The sequence below is a fragment of the Carettochelys insculpta genome, chromosome 3, assembly GCF_033958435.1.
Source record: "Carettochelys insculpta isolate YL-2023 chromosome 3, ASM3395843v1, whole genome shotgun sequence".
Classification (NCBI taxonomy): Eukaryota; Metazoa; Chordata; order Testudines; family Carettochelyidae; genus Carettochelys; species Carettochelys insculpta.
In genome coordinates this window covers 105,211,797-105,229,810 of record NC_134139.1, presented here as the reverse complement: position 1 = coordinate 105,229,810, position 18,014 = coordinate 105,211,797, and the positions used below count along the sequence as shown (strand labels likewise).

At 41.7% G+C, this 18,014-nt stretch overlaps 1 protein-coding gene across 3 annotated transcripts in view; it reads left to right on the top strand.

Moving 5' to 3' along the window:
- Nucleotides 1-17,155, top strand: part of MYB (MYB proto-oncogene, transcription factor) — a 37,725-nt gene extending 20,570 nt beyond the window's left edge. For all 3 annotated transcript variants that reach the window (XM_074988745.1, XM_074988743.1, XM_074988744.1), the window contains 2 exons: nucleotides 513-620; nucleotides 15,787-17,155. In XM_074988745.1, coding sequence (XP_074844846.1) covers nucleotides 513-620; nucleotides 15,787-15,903 — 225 coding nt within the window. In that variant the 3' untranslated portion in view covers nucleotides 15,904-17,155. The remainder of the gene's footprint in view (nucleotides 1-512; nucleotides 621-15,786) is intronic.
- Nucleotides 17,156-18,014: the final 859 nt, after the last annotated feature.

Here is an 18,014-nt window from a genome sequence, read left to right as displayed (position 1 = left end):
CAAAATGCAAGGGGCAATTCCAGTCTTGATTAGACCTTTGTGACTCCCACAGAAGCCAGTGGGAGTTACAGCCATTCAGATATAGATATGGCATTCCCAGTTGTTTATGTAAAATGGACTGACTTACAAGAGGACTGTACCGCTATATAAAAGTGACTGGCTCACAGAGTCAGAACTAGTTACGGGGAAGAATTTCCACTCAGGTCTCATTTTGGCAAAGGAGGTGCTTAGTTTTAAGCTTCTGAGTAATTCTGTTCACTTCATTATGATTCCTCACAGGCTTCAAGTAAAGCATGTGATTAAGGATTGTATTGGATCCAGCCCCTTGCTCTACACTTTTTATAATGCTATTCTATAGTCAGGCTTAGGGACAAGAAGGCCCAAGCTCCCGGTGTGGCAAGACACTGCGCTGTTGGGGTGGGTCTATTTATAAAAACATTTGTGTATTGTTTGTGGTCTTAGTGTTATGACCATTCCACTAAATTCCCTCCCCCACTCCTGCCCTTGTTTAGAATCTGCTTACTAGTTCCGTTTTAAAGATGCCAGTTTCGGAAGAGGATGAAAGCATTCACAGAGCATTTGCAGTGCCTAGAAACAGGCCTGTGGCCAGTCCGTTGCAGGTAATTACTTTTCATATATAAATCTCTCTTTATAGATACATGTACTAGACATCTTTTACAGAATGATTTAGTAAGTTTTCAGGTGCAGAGAGGTGAGATGTTACCATTAATTGTCTTTGGTTTAGGAAACTGAAGGTCTCATTTTATCTGTGCCTCACTTTATCAGGTTGTGCATTCAGTGGTACTCCATATAATATAATTTAGAAGAATGGCACAGACAAGCTAGTCCTTTCTTAGTTTATGACACCAGAGAAGCATGTTTACCACTTGAAAACCTCTTAATTTTGCAAGCCTTTTGTCCATATTTTTATAGCAGTCTTGCTTAACTGTATTAAATGTTCGTATGTTTAAATGTAATTTGAATAAGGCTAGATTCATTGTCTATATATGTACATTTCCCAAACTTTAATAAATGAATGACATTTTAGCCTTTGACATGTAAAAGAAACATAGGACCTGATCCAGTTAGGTCATGGGAAGTCTTCCCATTGAATTCTATGTTTGTTGAATCAGGCCCCGGGGGGGGCGCAGGGAACGGTAAAAGGTGAAGAAATTGAATAAAACAAAAATACAGATACTAATTAATTTTCCATCACATCATTCACTTTTAAAGTAAATGGCTAAATAACATTATGCCCCTTTTTACAGATGGGGAAAAGGAAGGCAGAGATATTAAGTAATCTGCTCAGTGCCAGAGAGTGAATCAGTTTTAGAGTGGGGATTAGATTGTTCCTAGCCCACAGGCATGTGTCCTATACTACTAATATTCCTCTCCATTCTCTCTATCCAGTAAAGCATGATTTAGCAGCTGTCATTCACCTTTCTGTAGAACTGTTCCACAGTTAAACAATCTACTTTTGAATCTGCATTAATAAGAATGTTGGGTATTTATTATAATTCAACAAAGCAGCAAAAATATGCCTTTGAAGCTCAAATCATGCTTTATATAGCAATACATTTAAATTTAAAGATCATAAGTTTGTCCATGTTTTCATATTTTCAGTGTTAATCATACATCAGTCAGTAGTAGAGCTGTGTGAGAACCAGAATTTATAAGTAGTAGGAAATTCCAATTTATAAATTTATTTATTTTTTTCTGAATTGGAATCAAAGGAAGGAATTCAGAAATATCCTGCAGAACCAAATTTTTGAACAAAATTAATTTGGGGCCAATTTAAACATATTTTGAAGCCGAGTTTTAAATACATATACATTTAATAATATAAAATAACATCCTACGTGGATTTGTTTCAAAAAGAAAAATGTTCTGGTCCAACAATTAAATGGAATATTTTCACTGTATCAGAATATTTCTTTTCCTTACTATTTTCTAAGCCCAATTTCCTCAAAATCAACAAATTCCAGTGGCAAGTTTCGGCATGAGCCAGATGTTCCTGATACTTTTTCTGCACCCATTCCCCTTCTGCCCCCTAGCCCACCCTATTTCTCCAGGGAAATCACAGATAGGTCTCTTTCCCAACTCCCGCCCATCCAGGGAAGAAAGTGACTTATGGAGGGCAGGGGACAGCTCATAGAGTGGCAACAGGACCCCAATTGGCTGCATCTCCTGAGGTACCTCTGCCAGCGCCCCACAACTGGAGCCGCACCGTGCAAACTGTGCCACCCCGCAGCTGGAGTCACTGCCATGCAGGGCCTCAGGAGTCCACAGCTTGGAGCCGCCTCTGCTGCTTCTGCCATGCACTTGTCCCACCAAGTGATGGGACACGTGCGCAGAGTGACAGCTGGGGTGCCCCACGTGTGCGGCTCTCCTGATCCACATTTACCACATCCTGCTGCCCCCTTCACCACATATTGGACACCGCAGAGTTAAAATATGTAGGGCTCTGTCCTGCCAGGTGCCTAGAACAGGACAGGGCAGCAATAGGAGAAGTGCACAGAGAGTCCCAAGTGGCCAGGGAACTGAAGAAAGGGAGAGGAGCAGGCTGCTGCTGTGGCAAGTGGGGGACACGACTCATTGCAAAATTTTCCAACTCCTTACTACCCCTTTTTTGTTCTGTGGCTGCAGGGGCGTTAATGAGCCACTCTACTTCTGCTAAACTGCTTGCTCTTATAATGAGCTGTGAGTCTCTTAGTACCTTTTGCAGACCTAAAGAAGAACACTATGTAGTTTGAAAGCTTGCCTCTGTCACCAGCAGAAATTGATTCCATAAAAGATACTACCTCACCCACCTTGTCTCTCTAAGGCTGTGTCTACACGTGCCCCAAACTTCGAAATGGCCATGCAAATGGCCATTTCGAAGTTTACTAATGAAGCGCTGAAATGCATATTCAGTGCTTCATTAGCATGCGGGCGGCAGCCGCGCTTCGAAATTGACGCTCCTTGCCGCCGCGCGGCGCGTCCAGACGGGGCTCCTTTTCGAAAGGATGCTGCCTACTTCGAAGTCCCCTTATTCCCATGAGCTCATTTGCATGGCCATTTCGAAGTTTGGGGCACGTGTAGACACAGCCTAAGTGACATAAGAACAGAAATCCCATTGAAAATCAGCCATAGTGCTCCTTTGTTGATTTTGAAAAACATCTCCCTTAGTGATTTACCAAACATTTACTGTATGGTGAATGGAATGGCTCCATCTTTGGAAATACTAAATCCAAGTACAATTTCCAGTTTTGGTCAAAGAAAGTTTCTTCATAAACTGTTATCAGCCATGGACCTTAATACTGTTTCTCCTTCCTCATATCAGTATTGGTATGAGTTTTGCTACATGCGCAAATTAATACATTAGGCTAACTTTGGCCTATTTTCTGTATATACTCTTGGCACTTCGCTGTCAAACAAAAATGCTATTGACTTAAATGAACATTAAGGATGCCCAGTCAGTATTCAGCACCTCTCAAGATTTGGCCCAAAAGTAATTTTCCTTAGGCACAGACTGAATAAAAACTGGATTAATATCTTAACCCATTAATTAATAACTATGAAACTGAAAGAAAAACTAGTAGTAAAAAAGCAAACAAACAAAAACCAAGTAGCTGATGCAAGATACCTTGGTATAGTACCTCAAAGGTTAAAGTTTTTTCCTTCACCAAACCCATTGTTCAGCCCAAATATAAAACAGAACTGAAGAATGAATTTTATGGTAACAATGCACCAGAGCTTAATTTTGGGTCTGTCATACCACATTCAAATTAACATTAGTGACATGCAGATAAAAGAAAAAAAAATTAATTCCTGGTGTAACTGTTGACATCAGTAGATTTACATCAGCAATGAATTTGAGTTAGAATGTCTCTCTTAAACTTACAGGGACAATTTTACTCTCACCAACTTCATTTCATCCACTTTTAGAGGATCTTGTGTATGTAATAAAAGCAGAATTTTTCTAATAGATGTAAAATAACTGAAACTCTCTTCAGTGCCTACCTATATTCAGTAATTGTTTCCTTTATATTGTTCCCTTCCCTGTTCCATTTTCTAAAGCTGCGTCTACACGTGCACGCTACTTCGAAGTAGCGGCACCAACTTCGACGTTAGGCGGCGAGACGTCGAAGTCGCTAACCTCATGAGGAGATAGGAATAGCGCCCTACTTCGACGTTCAACGTTGAAGTAGGGACCGTGTAGACGAGCCGCGTCCCGCAACGTCGAAATTGCTGGGTCCTCCATGGCGGCCATCAGCTGGGGGGTTGAGAGATGCTCTCTCTCCAGCCCCTGCGGGGCTCTATGGTCACCGTGGGCAGCAGCCCTTAGCCCAGGGCTTCTGGCTGCTTCTGCGGCAGCTGGGGATCTATGCTGCAGGCACAGGGTCTGCAACCAGTTCTCAGCTCTGTGTATCTTGTGTTGTTTAGTGCAACTGTCTGGGAGGGGCCCTTTAAGGGAGCGGCTGGCTGTTGAGTCCGCCCTGTGACCCTGTCTGCAGCTGTGCCTGGCATCCCTATTTCGATGTGTGCTACTTTGACGTGTAGACATTCCCTCGCTGCGCCTATTTCGATGTTGGGCTGAGCAACGTCGAAGTTGAACATCGACGTTGCTGGCCCTGGAGGACGTGTAGACGTTATTCATCGAAATAGACTATTTCGATGTTGGCTGCACGTGTAGACGTAGCCTAAATGTTATTTCCATAGGTAAGTTTACTAGTAATTAAAGGATTGCAAGGGAAGCTGTTTTTAGTTCAGTCCCCTGCTCTCAAGGTAGGACTAAAGTTAGACTTCCCACTTATGGTGGGAAAGCTTATATTGCTCAGAGGTATGACTGTGCCACCTCCTTGAATGACACATGTTGTGGTAGCATAAACGTTAGTCTGCACAGCACTGTGTCGGCGGGAGAGATTCTCATGCCAACCTAACTACTGCTTTTCTTTCGGGGTGGATTAATTATGCTGATTGGAGAGCTCTATCCCATCATCATAGAGCAGCTATATAAGCAATTTTACAGTGGCACCACTGCACCAGTATAGCTGTGCAACTGTAAGCTCTCCAGTGTACGCACAGCCTAAGTACCATCTAGACCATCCTGACAGATATTTGTCTAAACTGCTCTTAAAAATCTCCAATGACTGAGATTCTACAACCTCCTTAGGTAATTTATTCCAGTGCTTCAACCCTCTGTTAAGAAGCTTTTCCGAATGTCCTAAACTTTCCTTGCTACAATTTAAGCCAATTGCTTCTTGTCCCGTCCTGATAATTTAACAAGAAAAATCCCTCCTTGTGACAAACTTTTATGTACTTGAAAACTGTTTTCATGTCCCCTCTGAGTCTTCTCTTCTCAAGACTAAACAAACCCAATTTTTTCAGTCTTCCCTTAGAGATCATGTTTTCTAAACATTCAGTCATTCTTGTTCTTCTTCTCTGGACTTTATCCAGTTTGTTCACATCTTTCCTGAAATATGGCATCCACTAGTGGATACAATACTGCAGATAAGGTCTAAGAAGCACAGAGCAGGGTGTAAGAATTACTTCTCATACCTTGATTACAATATTCCTGCTAATACCTCCCTGAATGATGATTGCTTTATTTTGCAACTGTGTCTCACTGTTGACTTATATTTAGCTTGTGATTCACTATGGCCCTCAGATCCCTTTCTGCAGTACTGCTTGCTAGGTAGTCATTTCCCATTTTGTATATGTTACCTTCCTAAGCACAGTACTTTGCATTTGTCCTGGCTAAATTTCATCTTACTTACTAGAGGCCGTTACTCCAGTTTGTCCAGATTATTTTGAATTTTTATCTTTATCCTCCAGAGCATTTGCAACCCCACCCAGCTTGCTATCTGTTGCAAACTTTATAAATTCCATTATCTTAATCATTGAGGCAGATCTTGAACAGAACTGTACCCAAGGATAACCCCTTGCAGGACATCAATTCATATGCACTTTCAACTTGGTTATAAACCACTGATATCTATAAACCACAATAACCCTATAAACCTCTGATTTTATGCTCCATTCAGCTTTATTCCCTTGTTTCTTTATAAGAATAATTCCTTATAATAATTCACTAAAATCTTTTCAATCACATGAACGCACATGATTGACCAAATGCACTGATTAAACAAGAGTAGAATTTGATATGTAAAATATATCTGGATGAAGTATAATTGTTTTCAAGGGGGTTTGTATTGCTTTTAATATTTTGAGCCTGATCCAGTACTTCTTACTTAAGCAAAATTCCCACTAACTATAGCTCAAGGAAAGATAAGAGGACCTTTGATGATTATTTTTCTGAAGTCATGTGTGTCAGCAGGGACATGGCTTCTAAATTAGTAAAAAAAAAAACTTTCTTTGGCCTAAAACATCTATAGCACGCAGTTTTAGCTCACAAGTACATTTTTAAAAACTGTTTACATTGATGTAAGTGAAAAGCAGTAAGTTCACCAGCATTTGTTTTAGAAACACTGGCCTTCGGCAACCATTAGCTCTCCAAATAATCTGACTTCTCTCTGTATTTCTGAGTAATTAAACTCAGAGGAAAAGGCCGCAATTCTTGTGAAGTAAAAAAATGTGCAGAGCAGTTTCTTTGCATGTTTTGTTTTACTGTGGAGATTCTGCTAGCTGAGCCAGCCCTGCGTGCTATTAACATGGTCTCTGTGCCAGGCCCCTATAATCCAGTGTGGCAAGTAAGGTGGGCGCAGGCCGGGGGATGAACTGGGGATCTGTGTTGTTGGGTCCAATGATCCATGTAACCCATGTGACCAGAAGGCAGGGACTGTGGACTGGGAGTCCTGTAGAAGATGTTGAGGGAGTTTGAACTATCCCTGGGCCTTTGTCTCAGGATGGATTTCACGTTCTTACACTCTGTCCCATAGATTTCTAGTTATTTGAATCCCCCCATTGCATTCCAGACTACAAGCAGTATATTCACCAGGACAGAACGCAGCAGTGAAATCCTTCCCCTTAAAGCAGGGATTCACAGCCTGTGAGTCAGGCCCCAAATGTGGGTTGCTGTTAGATTTTCTAAGAGTCACCAGCTGAGCAGCTCCAAGCCGCATGTGGCTCTTTAAGGAGCCATTTTCAGCTCCTGCTGCTATCGCCGATCTCTCCTCCAGCTCCCAGTCCCTGCCCTACCATGCTTATATGGAACTCAGTTTAATTGGTTTAACAGCCGGCAGGAGGGATCTGGCCATTAAACCAATTAAACTGAGTCCCATTTGAGTGAGGCAGGAGAAGGAACAGCCCATGTTGCAGGTGGAAAAAGGGAGTAGGAGGGCTGGGGGAAGCTGAGTGAGGAGCAGCGGTGGCGCTCATGTGAGGTAGATGGGGTGGAGGTGTTTTGAGGCGGCGAGAGGTTTAAGCCTGGGGGCGGGTGGGGGGAGTAGTTTGGGGCTATGGGAGATTTAAGCCCTGAGGGTGGCGGGGAGATCAAGATTTAGAATTTTTTTTTCTCCCGGGGAGAACCTCCTCTCAGTTTTGAATTGCCTTGGGTCACAGCGTCTTACTGAATTGTCAAAATGGGTCACCCTCTCAGAAAAGTTGGAAACTGCTGAAAGGAGATGTGTCTAATTCATGCTAGGCAGCACTCCTTTCCCATCGCAGAGCCCCATAAACCAGGACATAGCCTCTCCCTTGACCAGCAGGGCAGGGCCCGATTGGCACTGTAGTATTACTTACGGGCCTTTGTATAGCTACAGTCCAGAGCAGCAAGCATCTGCTCAGCCCATTGGTGGGCGTGGCAAGCGGGGGGTGACGGGTGGGAGGGAGCAGGAAAGTGACACGTTCAGAGCACTCATTCCTGGGCTCATAGCATGGAATGGCACCAGCAGCAGCAAGTCAAGTAGAACAGTGCTCCTGTGTGACTTTTCAGCCTGCCACTCCCAGCGGTGCCCTGAACTTTACTACCCAGCCTGTATCTAGACCCTAGCTCAAATGAACACCTCTGTTTAGCCAAACATCAGTTATCCAAAAGCTGTGAATGTCTCCCAGACTGATCAGAGTGTACTGTGCTTGGGCTTAATGCAAATTTCACCCGGTTTCACCCACTACCTTAAACTATCATCATTCAAACAAAACTGCATTTCACTTCAAATGGAGTTTTGCCAAAGTAAGGGCTTCAAGCAATAAGATTTTGGCATGATGACTAGAGTCATTTCCCAGGATTCACTTCAAAGGGATTTTATCTGAGTAAAGCCTGGTTCTCTAAGGCCTTTAGGATTTGGTTGTTCAAATGAAATACCCTTGCTGTTAAAGAACATTTATACATTCACCCAATAGACTAACACATTCATTAGTTCATCAGATAGCAGCAAGAATGATCACAGCATATACAATACCAGAGAAAAAAAATGAGGCCAAATCATGGACTGTACACCCAGTCTTACAGTCTTCTGGCAAAACACGTCATCTCACAGCAGTCATTTTTAAAAATAAAACTCCTAAAAATGTGTTTGTTTAGATGTAACAAAAGCAAACTACATTTTGTACAAAGCCTGGTGTTCAGAACTGCACATTCTTAAACCTTCAGCTCCTGTCACTTTCCTCTTTTTAACCACAGACTGACACCCTTCAGTTTGAATTTCCTGACTTTCGATGGCTTATGTCACAATCTTAATTTTCTCTTAAAGAATGAGTGCAATGTAAGTTAAAGACACAGTTACTGCTATTCTGAGGCCTTGTTAGTCTTCTCCAAGAGTCAGTTGTTGTGAGTTGACCAGAACTTTAATTGTCTCCTATTCTTTTTCATTTGGTGGATTTCTTATAGCACACTAAACTTAAGCTAGAAAGCACAACCTATGCATTTGAGATAACCTATATAGCTTGCAGCAAAGATCTTTTTGGAGAACCTCCTGGTGACTGGTTTTCATCCCTGACTTTCTGGGAACACAAGGATCATAAGACCACATTTCCCTCTGCTCCCAGAGTGAACAGAAGAGCCCTAATCCCACTAGAAAGGTTGACGATCACGGGGAAGGGAAGTGTGGCCATGATGTATAGCATGTTTTCTGCTAGTTGGGTAGTCCCCCTCTCTCTTTATGGCTGAGGCACAGGTGCTCTGCTTTGCACAGCTAAAGGGAGCAAGATGATGTCAGAAATCAGGTGCCAGTCAATCTGTGCAATGTAGTCTTCTCTCTGGGCAGCAGAATTTAGGTGCCAAATGTGTCCCAAGTGACTTCTGCCTTACCAGGTGTGGTTCCTTCATGCAGTTTTCAGAGACCACAGACAGGGTATAGGCACGTGGCAGTAGAGAGGCCATTCCAGCATTAGGAGCTGCACTTTGAAGTGAAAGAATATAATCTAAAGAAGGAAGAAAAATGTAAGGATCAAATTCCAAAGTCCTTATGTGGAGTTAGAACCTGGCAGGTGCTCAGTGTTTGTCCCATTAGCCTTATCCAGGAAAACTCTCATTGGTTCCAAATGTGAATTTTGCCTGAAAAATAATCTAGCTTTTGGCCCTTTCAGCACCAAATACCTGTTCCTACCATTGATACAATCAGTATGATAATAAAAGCCAAAGAACCTTGATAGTTTTGTTTTATTAAGCAAGAGCGGGCTGCATAGCTGTGCAACTGGAAGAACACCAAGTTGAGAAGGGGTTTGCTCGGTGCTCTGGTAAGAGTCTATGCCGCAATTAAACTTCTGTGGCTGGCTCATGCCAGCTGACTTGGACATGCTGGGCTTGGGCTGCAGGGCTGTAAAATGGTGGTATAGATTTTCAGGCTCAGTTTGCAGCCCATAGGATCCCAGAGACCCAGCACCACCAAAAGCCCACACGTCTACGCCACAATTTTATGACTCCACAATCCCAGTTCAGCGACAGTCTAGCCACATATGTTTACTTGTCGTGTAGACATATCTTTAGTGCTATTTTATTGCTGCTGCTTGAGCAAATTAGAACTGATTATTCCATAAGCAAAATAAGAATTGGTTTACAGTAATTTGACATGGACATTAATCTCTATGAACATGTAACTGATAAACAGCTAGTGAAAGGACATGCCTTGATTCCAAATGCGGATGAAATAGGAAAGTTTAAGGTTATATTTGGTGGGTATTATGTTCCGTTAGGGGAATGCTTTATTGGGGCATCTGTTCTGCTGTTACTCTTAAATGAAAAGCTCTGCTTTTCTACCCTAATCCTTCTTTTAATGGCATGCTGGAACTCAGCCATAAAGTATCAGCACAGCTTGCAGTTGGTCTCAGTACCCTACATTTCCTTTAGGCAGAGAAGTAGGGGTAAAACGCTCTGGCTACGGTCACACTAATGAGTTTTGCCATCAAAACCCTGGTTTTGTTGACAAAACTAGTGGAGCGTCGAAACACAAAGCGCGGTTTGTTGACAGTACCTTGACAAAACCTGGCACGTTCACTGACAATTTTCTCCCTTTCTCAGATGAGGAAGAGTACCTTGTGTCAACAGGTTCTGTGAACAAAAATGCTGTATGGGCACTGTGGGGACCCCTCTCTCAACAGACCAGGCATCCAGGACCATGGGCAGCCCTGTCTGCTGTGCTTCTGGGTCCCCGTTTCATCAAGAGAGCAGCCAGGCAGTCCAGCTGCTCTGTCAACAGAGCAGAGCGCTCTCCTGATTGGCTTTTGCACGTGGCCACGCTGTTGACAGAAGTTTTGTCAGGAAATCTCTTTCGACATTGACTTCTGTAGACGGAGCGCTGTAATGTAACCGTAGCCCCTAAGTTGTCTCATCCCTGAGAATGGATTTGTAGTTTTTTTAATGTTAGATCAACTGGACCAAATGGTGCTCAGATGCACCAGTGCCAACGTAGAGGCACATCAATAACTTCAGTGAAGTTATTGCAGACTTTCGTTGACCTGAGATCAGAATCCGGCCCAGGGAGTTTAAAATAATATCTTTCAATATGCACGCATTTGCCCAAATTATATTACATATCCAACAATGGGGTAGCTCTGTATTACGCGACTAAGCCAATGCTTGGCGGTGAGCACCATTCTCAACAGGTATACTGTGGTAATGCTAAAAGAATGTGTTAAATATACACATATGGCATAATACAAGGCATCATACATTCTGGGTGCAGAAAAGCTAGTCCTGTCCAACGTACCTTTTTACAGCCTCGTCTTGGCTTACTCTTCTGTTTTCTTTAAAGGATCCAAGTTTTTATTTTAAGTGCTTTAGGTGGATATCCCAGTTAAAGTTTTAATAGTTTGTTTACAGTTCACTTCTGCCTGAGGCAGCTGAAGGCATGTTACAGGATAAGTTATATAATTCTTCTGCCAACAGAAGGATGTGCTGGTAAGATTACTGATGCAAAAAATTTATCCAGGAGAATGACCCAGCTAGAATTGTACCCCAGGTCTGGAATTGTATGGGAATTTCTGCATACATATTAGTTGTATTTACACTACAGAGATCCTTCAAAAAAAGCTCTTCCGGAAGATCCCTCCCAAAAGAACTTCTTTCGAAAGCGTGAGTCCACACACAAAAAAGCAGATCAAAAGAGTGATCTGCTCTTTCGAAAAAGAGTGTCCACACAGCCCCTGCGCTTTTGAAAGAGTGGGCCAGGGATTGAAAATGAAGATTGTTCTTTCAAAAGCAGGGCCCTGCGGAGCATCTACACGTTTTCTTTAGAACGAAACTTTCGAAAGGGGGCGTACTTCCTGAAATGGGAAAGGAAGAGCGATTTTGAAAGGAGCACCACATTCTTTCGATTTACTTTCAAAAGAATGCTTTATGTGTGTAGACACTCCATGGGCTCTTTTGAAAGAACTTGGCTAGTGTAGATGAAGCCATTCTGTTTTTTCCCCATGATTCTGATTTAAAGAAGAAAAGAAAACTGTATGTGAAAGAACAAAAATACTGCTACAGAAATATTGGTATCAAAAGGCTGAAAGAATTCTTACCCATAAGCAGACCAAACGCCTGCTCAAAAGCCCATTTGACATCAATGGGCTTTGGCTTATGCCCTAAATCTTCTAATTATGGGCTCGGTCCTTTAGGCCTTGTGCCTTAAAACTCCTATTGACATCAACAGCTTTGCCGACGTAAGACAACCTCCAGTGAGTTCCAAAACAGAGAAGGTAACGAGGGCTCTCTAAAAAGCATATTTAGTGTCTGATTCTGAACTGTTTCCTTTACGTCTCTAGCCTTCTGCTCAGCCCCTGTCCCGTTCTTTTTGTCTTTTGATGTGAATACTCTGCTTTCGACACCCATGCTGAAATTCTTCTGCAGCTGAGTTCCATTGACACTTTTGCTGATCGAACTGCATGGGAAAGAGCCATTCATAGTGCTTCTCAGCCTCCACATTGCTTTTCCCTTTTTATGAAGTGGCTTCTTGGACTGGTACAGTCACATCCAGAAACAGGCTCTGCCTGGGTTGTGAGATCTAGCAGTCTGTGCCAAGAATGCAAGAATTGCACAAGTTCTGATGACTTTGACATGTGCATCCAGAAGTGAGCCGCTAGGCTGGCAAAACAAAGGCATTGTGCTGTCTAAGGGGCTTGTTCTAACTTTCTTAAAGCACTATCTGAATACCAAGCGACAAGAGTGAAAACTTCAATAGAAATCATACGTGTACTTTGGTCCCAATTCTGTGATCTACATTCAAACAAATCTATTACTGACTTGTACTGGACTAGAGAATTTGACTCCTCTTGGGTTCTTGTGTCTGTTTGGCAGGGAGGGGAAAATTAATCAAGTCTAAAAATACCTAGAAAACATTAGAAGCCAAATTCTCCATCATGGCTGTAGAGCAGTGCTCCTGTAAGTTAGTTTAAATAGAAGCATGTTGCGGATCCATTGAATTCTCCTGTTCTCCCATAATATGTGCCTGATGCAGCTCTTGCTTCCTCATTGTGGGATGGAAGATAAGCTTCCAAAAGCAGGGTATGGTACTGTTTCATTGTTTTTTTTCTGTCTTTACACTCACTTAAATGAAGGCCAGTGTGGTGAAAATGTTATTTAATTTCTTTAAGTAGAATAGTTGACCTAGAGCACCCTGTGGATAAGGCAGGATACATGATTTTTTAAACACATATATATGTTTATTAATGCAAAAAGTCTAGTGTAAATACTGACATTCAAGAATAGTTTATGAATTGGGACATTTTGCTGTATGATTTTAGTTCCTTTTTAAACTAAATTATCAGATTGTGGCAGATGAAATTTTGCCTGCCATATGTTTTCAGCTATTTAAAGGAAGAGTGAACCCACTTTTGAAGACCCCCAGCACACTGAAACTTCAGAAGATCATAAGGAAAATGAACACATACTTTTATCCTTTAAAGCAACAGACTTTTCTGGAATGAACAAATAAGGGAGAATTTTCTTTCCACTGTTTACTGAAGGCCAAATTCATCGCTGCAGTAAAATCAGTGGACTTACAGCAGAGATTAATTTGACACTTTTGTGAGAGAAGCCAGAAATGTAGGGTGGGGGAGTTTTAAACATTTCGCAGGTCACAGAGGTACCTAAATCAATATAAGTTTGGCTTCTAAATGACTTAGGCACCTTTGAAAATTGTACACTGGAAGCTGTTTACCTAAAACGTACAAGGAAGTAGCAGCATTTTGTGGCATATCACATGCAGGTCTGTGAAGTGAAAAGTGTGTCACACCTGCTTTTTGGCTGTGGTATGTAATAAAGACAGAGCTACACCACAGGGTGTATGACAAGATGAGGTTGAGCTAAATGAGGCATATAACCTCTCTTCTCTTCACAGATACATGCAGAGCCTAGTGTTTCATGGCTGGCCAAGCACAACGTCTGGGCATGGGACTTTATTGGAAATCAGTGGGAATTTTTGCATAGAAAAAGACTGGAGGATCAGGCCCAACATTTGGAATCTAAAAATAAAGGGGAGAAAGGCAAAAATAAATGAAAGAAACATTTAGCTATATAGAAAACAACTTTAATAAGATGTGTGCCAGCCTTCACCCTGATCATTCAGCTTATATCCTTATCCTTCACTCTTCATTTGTTTTATCTCTTTTGGATTCTAAACCCTTTGGGGCAGGGAATATGTCAGCCCATGTGTTTGTATGGCACCCAGCACAGCAAGGATTTTATTGGGGACATTTGTGAAATATTTTCTAGGATAAACCCCTATTTATATAATCTTTCAAATTATGTAGCGCCCCTGATTTTCCATGTCTAAGCTAAAAGTGTCTCAGATAACGTTTTGTTCCCAGTTAGTGTGATATTTTATATACATTCAGGGTAAAGACTAACTTGAGGAACCTTTTATGTGCTTAGTCGGCCAAAACAGGTATCTTAAATAGCGCATACTTTAATCTAAAGGCCTAAGAGTAGGTCATATAATGACCATGTAACTAAGCAGTGTTCATCTTGAAATGTACAAGGTGCTGCATGTTTCAGGCAAAGGAGGTTTCATGTTTGTTTCTGCTGATTTGGCTCCACTTTTAGATCTGAAAGCAGTCAGGAGGTCCACCAGCATGCTGGCAATAACAGTACAGTTCCCCTTTTAGCAAACAATTTTGAATCAAGTTACTATGTTTAGAAGTTTGAAATACACGGAAATTTGTAGGACTAGGCCTACCTAATAATGCAATTGTGTGTTTGGATGACAAAGTGCTAGTTTGAACAACAAAAATAGATCAGAGGAAAAATGTGTACATTACTAAGTCCCAGGAGCTGAAATATCTATGATGCTTCTGACTCAAGAGAATGAAAAATATTTCACCTGTATAGTGCGTAAACAAACACAGTGTGCATAGCCCCCAGTGTGGATACATGTATGTCAGTGCAACACTCTACTGAGTAGAGCAGGGGTCAGCAACCTTTCCAAGGCAGAGTGTCAAAATTTGACTTTTTGACCTCTGTGTACAGCCTGAGTGCCAGTGATACTTTTTAAAGTCACTAATAGTCCTACTTAAAACAGCTTCTTTAATAAATACGTGAAAATGCAGAGCTTTACCAGTCAGGTGGTGGTTGGTAGTGTTAGCTGGTCTTTCATTAATCCACAGACGGCATGACTTTGAGCAAGCTCCCAATTGCATTGAGGAGAAGGGGCAGGGCTCATGTGCCAATGAAAATCAGCTCACATGCCACGCTTGGCACCCATACCAAAGGTTGCTGACTCCTGGAGTAGAGTCTCCAATCCCTGTAAATAAGCCAAAAAGGGAAATGTCTTAAATCATAGTTAGCATGTTGTTTCTGCTCTTCCTCTTTATGCTAAACTGGGTCTACACATAGATAACAGGGGCTAAGAAGACTGACCTATTTCTTATCTGCCGTCATGATCCTCAAGCGTAGTAGACACATGCAGAGTTAGGCAGAATCTATCTTTATAGGATAACAATACAGCAGGAATTTATGGATGTTTGCAGTTTTAATCTGTGTCACATTGACTAGTCCCAGAATGGCATTAGGGTTAACCTGCAAAGAACCTCTCTGGTTAGGCCATTACTAGAAAGACAAGCTAAGGGAACTCTCTGAAAATTCTCTCATGTGGAGGAGGGCTAGCCTTCTGGCTCAGAGAAGTCCCTCAATCATAGGAGATGAGAATTCTGTTTCTCTCTCTGCCTGTTTGACCTCGAGGAAGTCAGCTTATCTCATTCTCTGCCTCCATTAACCATCTTTAAAATGGGGATATTTCCTTTGTATATCTTGTCTAATTAGATGTTGAATTCTTCAGGATGAGGCCTCTCTCATAGTATGTTTGTATAGTGTCTGGTGTGCTGAGGGAACTGAGCTGAGTTGGGCCTTGGAGGTATTACCATGGTACAAAAAATGTATTATATGCTACCAGACCCTAACATCTCTCCTTATTTTTTGAAATTTAGCATCTGAGCAACACCTGGGAATCAGCATCCTGTGGGAAGATAGAGGATCAGATGATACTTACGGATCAGGCACGCAAATACATTAATGCATTCTCAGCCCGGACTCTGGTCATGTAAAGGGTCTACAGACAAGCATTATGGTTTTCAAAACACTTCACGTTGGCCTGGAATTCACCATTCCTCTACATGAAAACTTTTCACAAGTGGGAGAAGAGCATATTTTTGTTGTGGTACAACAGTTGGGAGCAGCACAAAGTGCATTTAGTCACTGAGCGTATTCTTGTTGGATTTCACCCAACTTAAAAGGATTTTTTTTTTAAATAAATGACACTTGCCTAAATTATTAGGTATTGAATTTTAATCAATTAATTATTAATTACCTTGATGCAGACTTTCTGAAAACAAAGTGATTTTGGATGGGGGGGACTTTTTCAGATCAAGCAAACATACTACACCAGTATTGTTATTCCAGTGATGAAATGTGTGAGGTTTTTATAAAGAGCAGGTACTCAAACAGTTTTATTCTAAATCACTGAACAAAATGCATTGGTATAAAATACCGCAGTAAAAAAGCATTACTACAAACGCTGGTCTGTACAAAGGGGAAAACTGATCAAGATTGTGAATGCTCAAAAATCCATACCGTTTAAAGTACTGTTTGATTTTGTTTTGGTTTTAGACCACATATACATTGTGTGTTTCTGTTTGGGAGGGGGGATTTTTATTAGCTTGCTTTAAAAATTATTACTGTATGAAACATAGATTTATGAGAACAAATTATATTTTTATTCAGTAATTTAATTTTGTAAATGCCAAATGAATACTGTGTTTTGCTGCTATGGACTTTAGCATGTAGACGTGCTGCTAGTGTAAGAGGGGCAGTAGAGCTTTATATGGAAAGAAAACAAACTTTGGTGTTAGCTGATCGACTATGCACTAGCATTTCAGACCTTTTTTATTTTGTTTTTTATATATTTACTTTTCCCCCCCTTTTTATAAGCAATACTTTTGAACACTGTTCCTGGGAGATATTTTTGTCTTGGTTTTGTTTTGTTCCTCTTTGGTTTGTAAGAGCATGTATTGCACCTTCATATGTTTGGGAGAACGCTGTCTTGTTCATGTCGTCTGTTTTGTTCCATGTTTAGCCTAATTGTTTCCTAACTTGGGTTTCACATACTGAATCAGGTTCTTAGAGATGTATGGTTCTTTGTACTGCAATACCAGACCTCTGCCAATACGGCAAGAACACTGATTTTTTTTGTTTTGTTTTATTTTTAAGAAGACTCTGACTCTGCTGCCTTAATAGCATTTGGTGCAGCTTTATCTGCACTTAATTTTTGATATGACAATGTACTGCCTTGTAGATAAATAAAGTGTGTCCTTTTTTACTTAAATTAGCTTAGTCTCTGAAGCTTGCTCATATTTAACATTATTGTCAGAAATAATATTGCCACCGTCAAGTCAATGGGACTTCCATATGGAGGCCAATGGGACAATTAGATGAGGAAGCATTGGCAGGCTGGGCTACGCTTCAGTCCTTTCAGTATATAGCAACATCATCTTCTTAGTAGCATGCTAAGAGTATGACTTTGCTCAGACCTGAAGGGCCTCCTTCTGATACCAGCTGCTTTATTTGAGATACAAGGACTGGAGCAGCGTAACTGAGCTCTTAGATACCCACGTCCACTTGGGGAGAATTCTCCCGGTACATGAACTAAGTAGGTGGCCATAAAGTTGCTCCTCAGGAACCCTCTTTGCAAGATCCAGCAGCTGAGCGGACTGGCATTAGAGGGGCATAGCAGTGTAAACTCCTCACACCAGCACTGCAAAGAGTCCAGGAGTGCTACAGCCCATAGGTCAGCCCAGTGAGACTGTCGTAGTTTTCAACCTACAATATACAACCTGTATTGGACCATGATCCCTCATTTTCACAAGCCTTAGGTGACAGTCCTGTCCTTTCCTACAGACAGCCACCCAACCTCAAGAACATACTCACCAGCAGCCACACACCGAACCACAGAAACACTAACTCAGAGACCTATTCCTGAAACAAACTCCATTGCCAGCTCTGTCCACGTAGCTACACTAGTGGCACCATCACTGGACCTAACTACAACAGCCACACCATCAGGGGCTCATACAGCTGCACATCCACTTATGTGAGATGTTCCAGCAATTCCCCTTCTGCCGTGTACATTGGCCAAGCTGGACAGTTGCTGTGCCAAAAG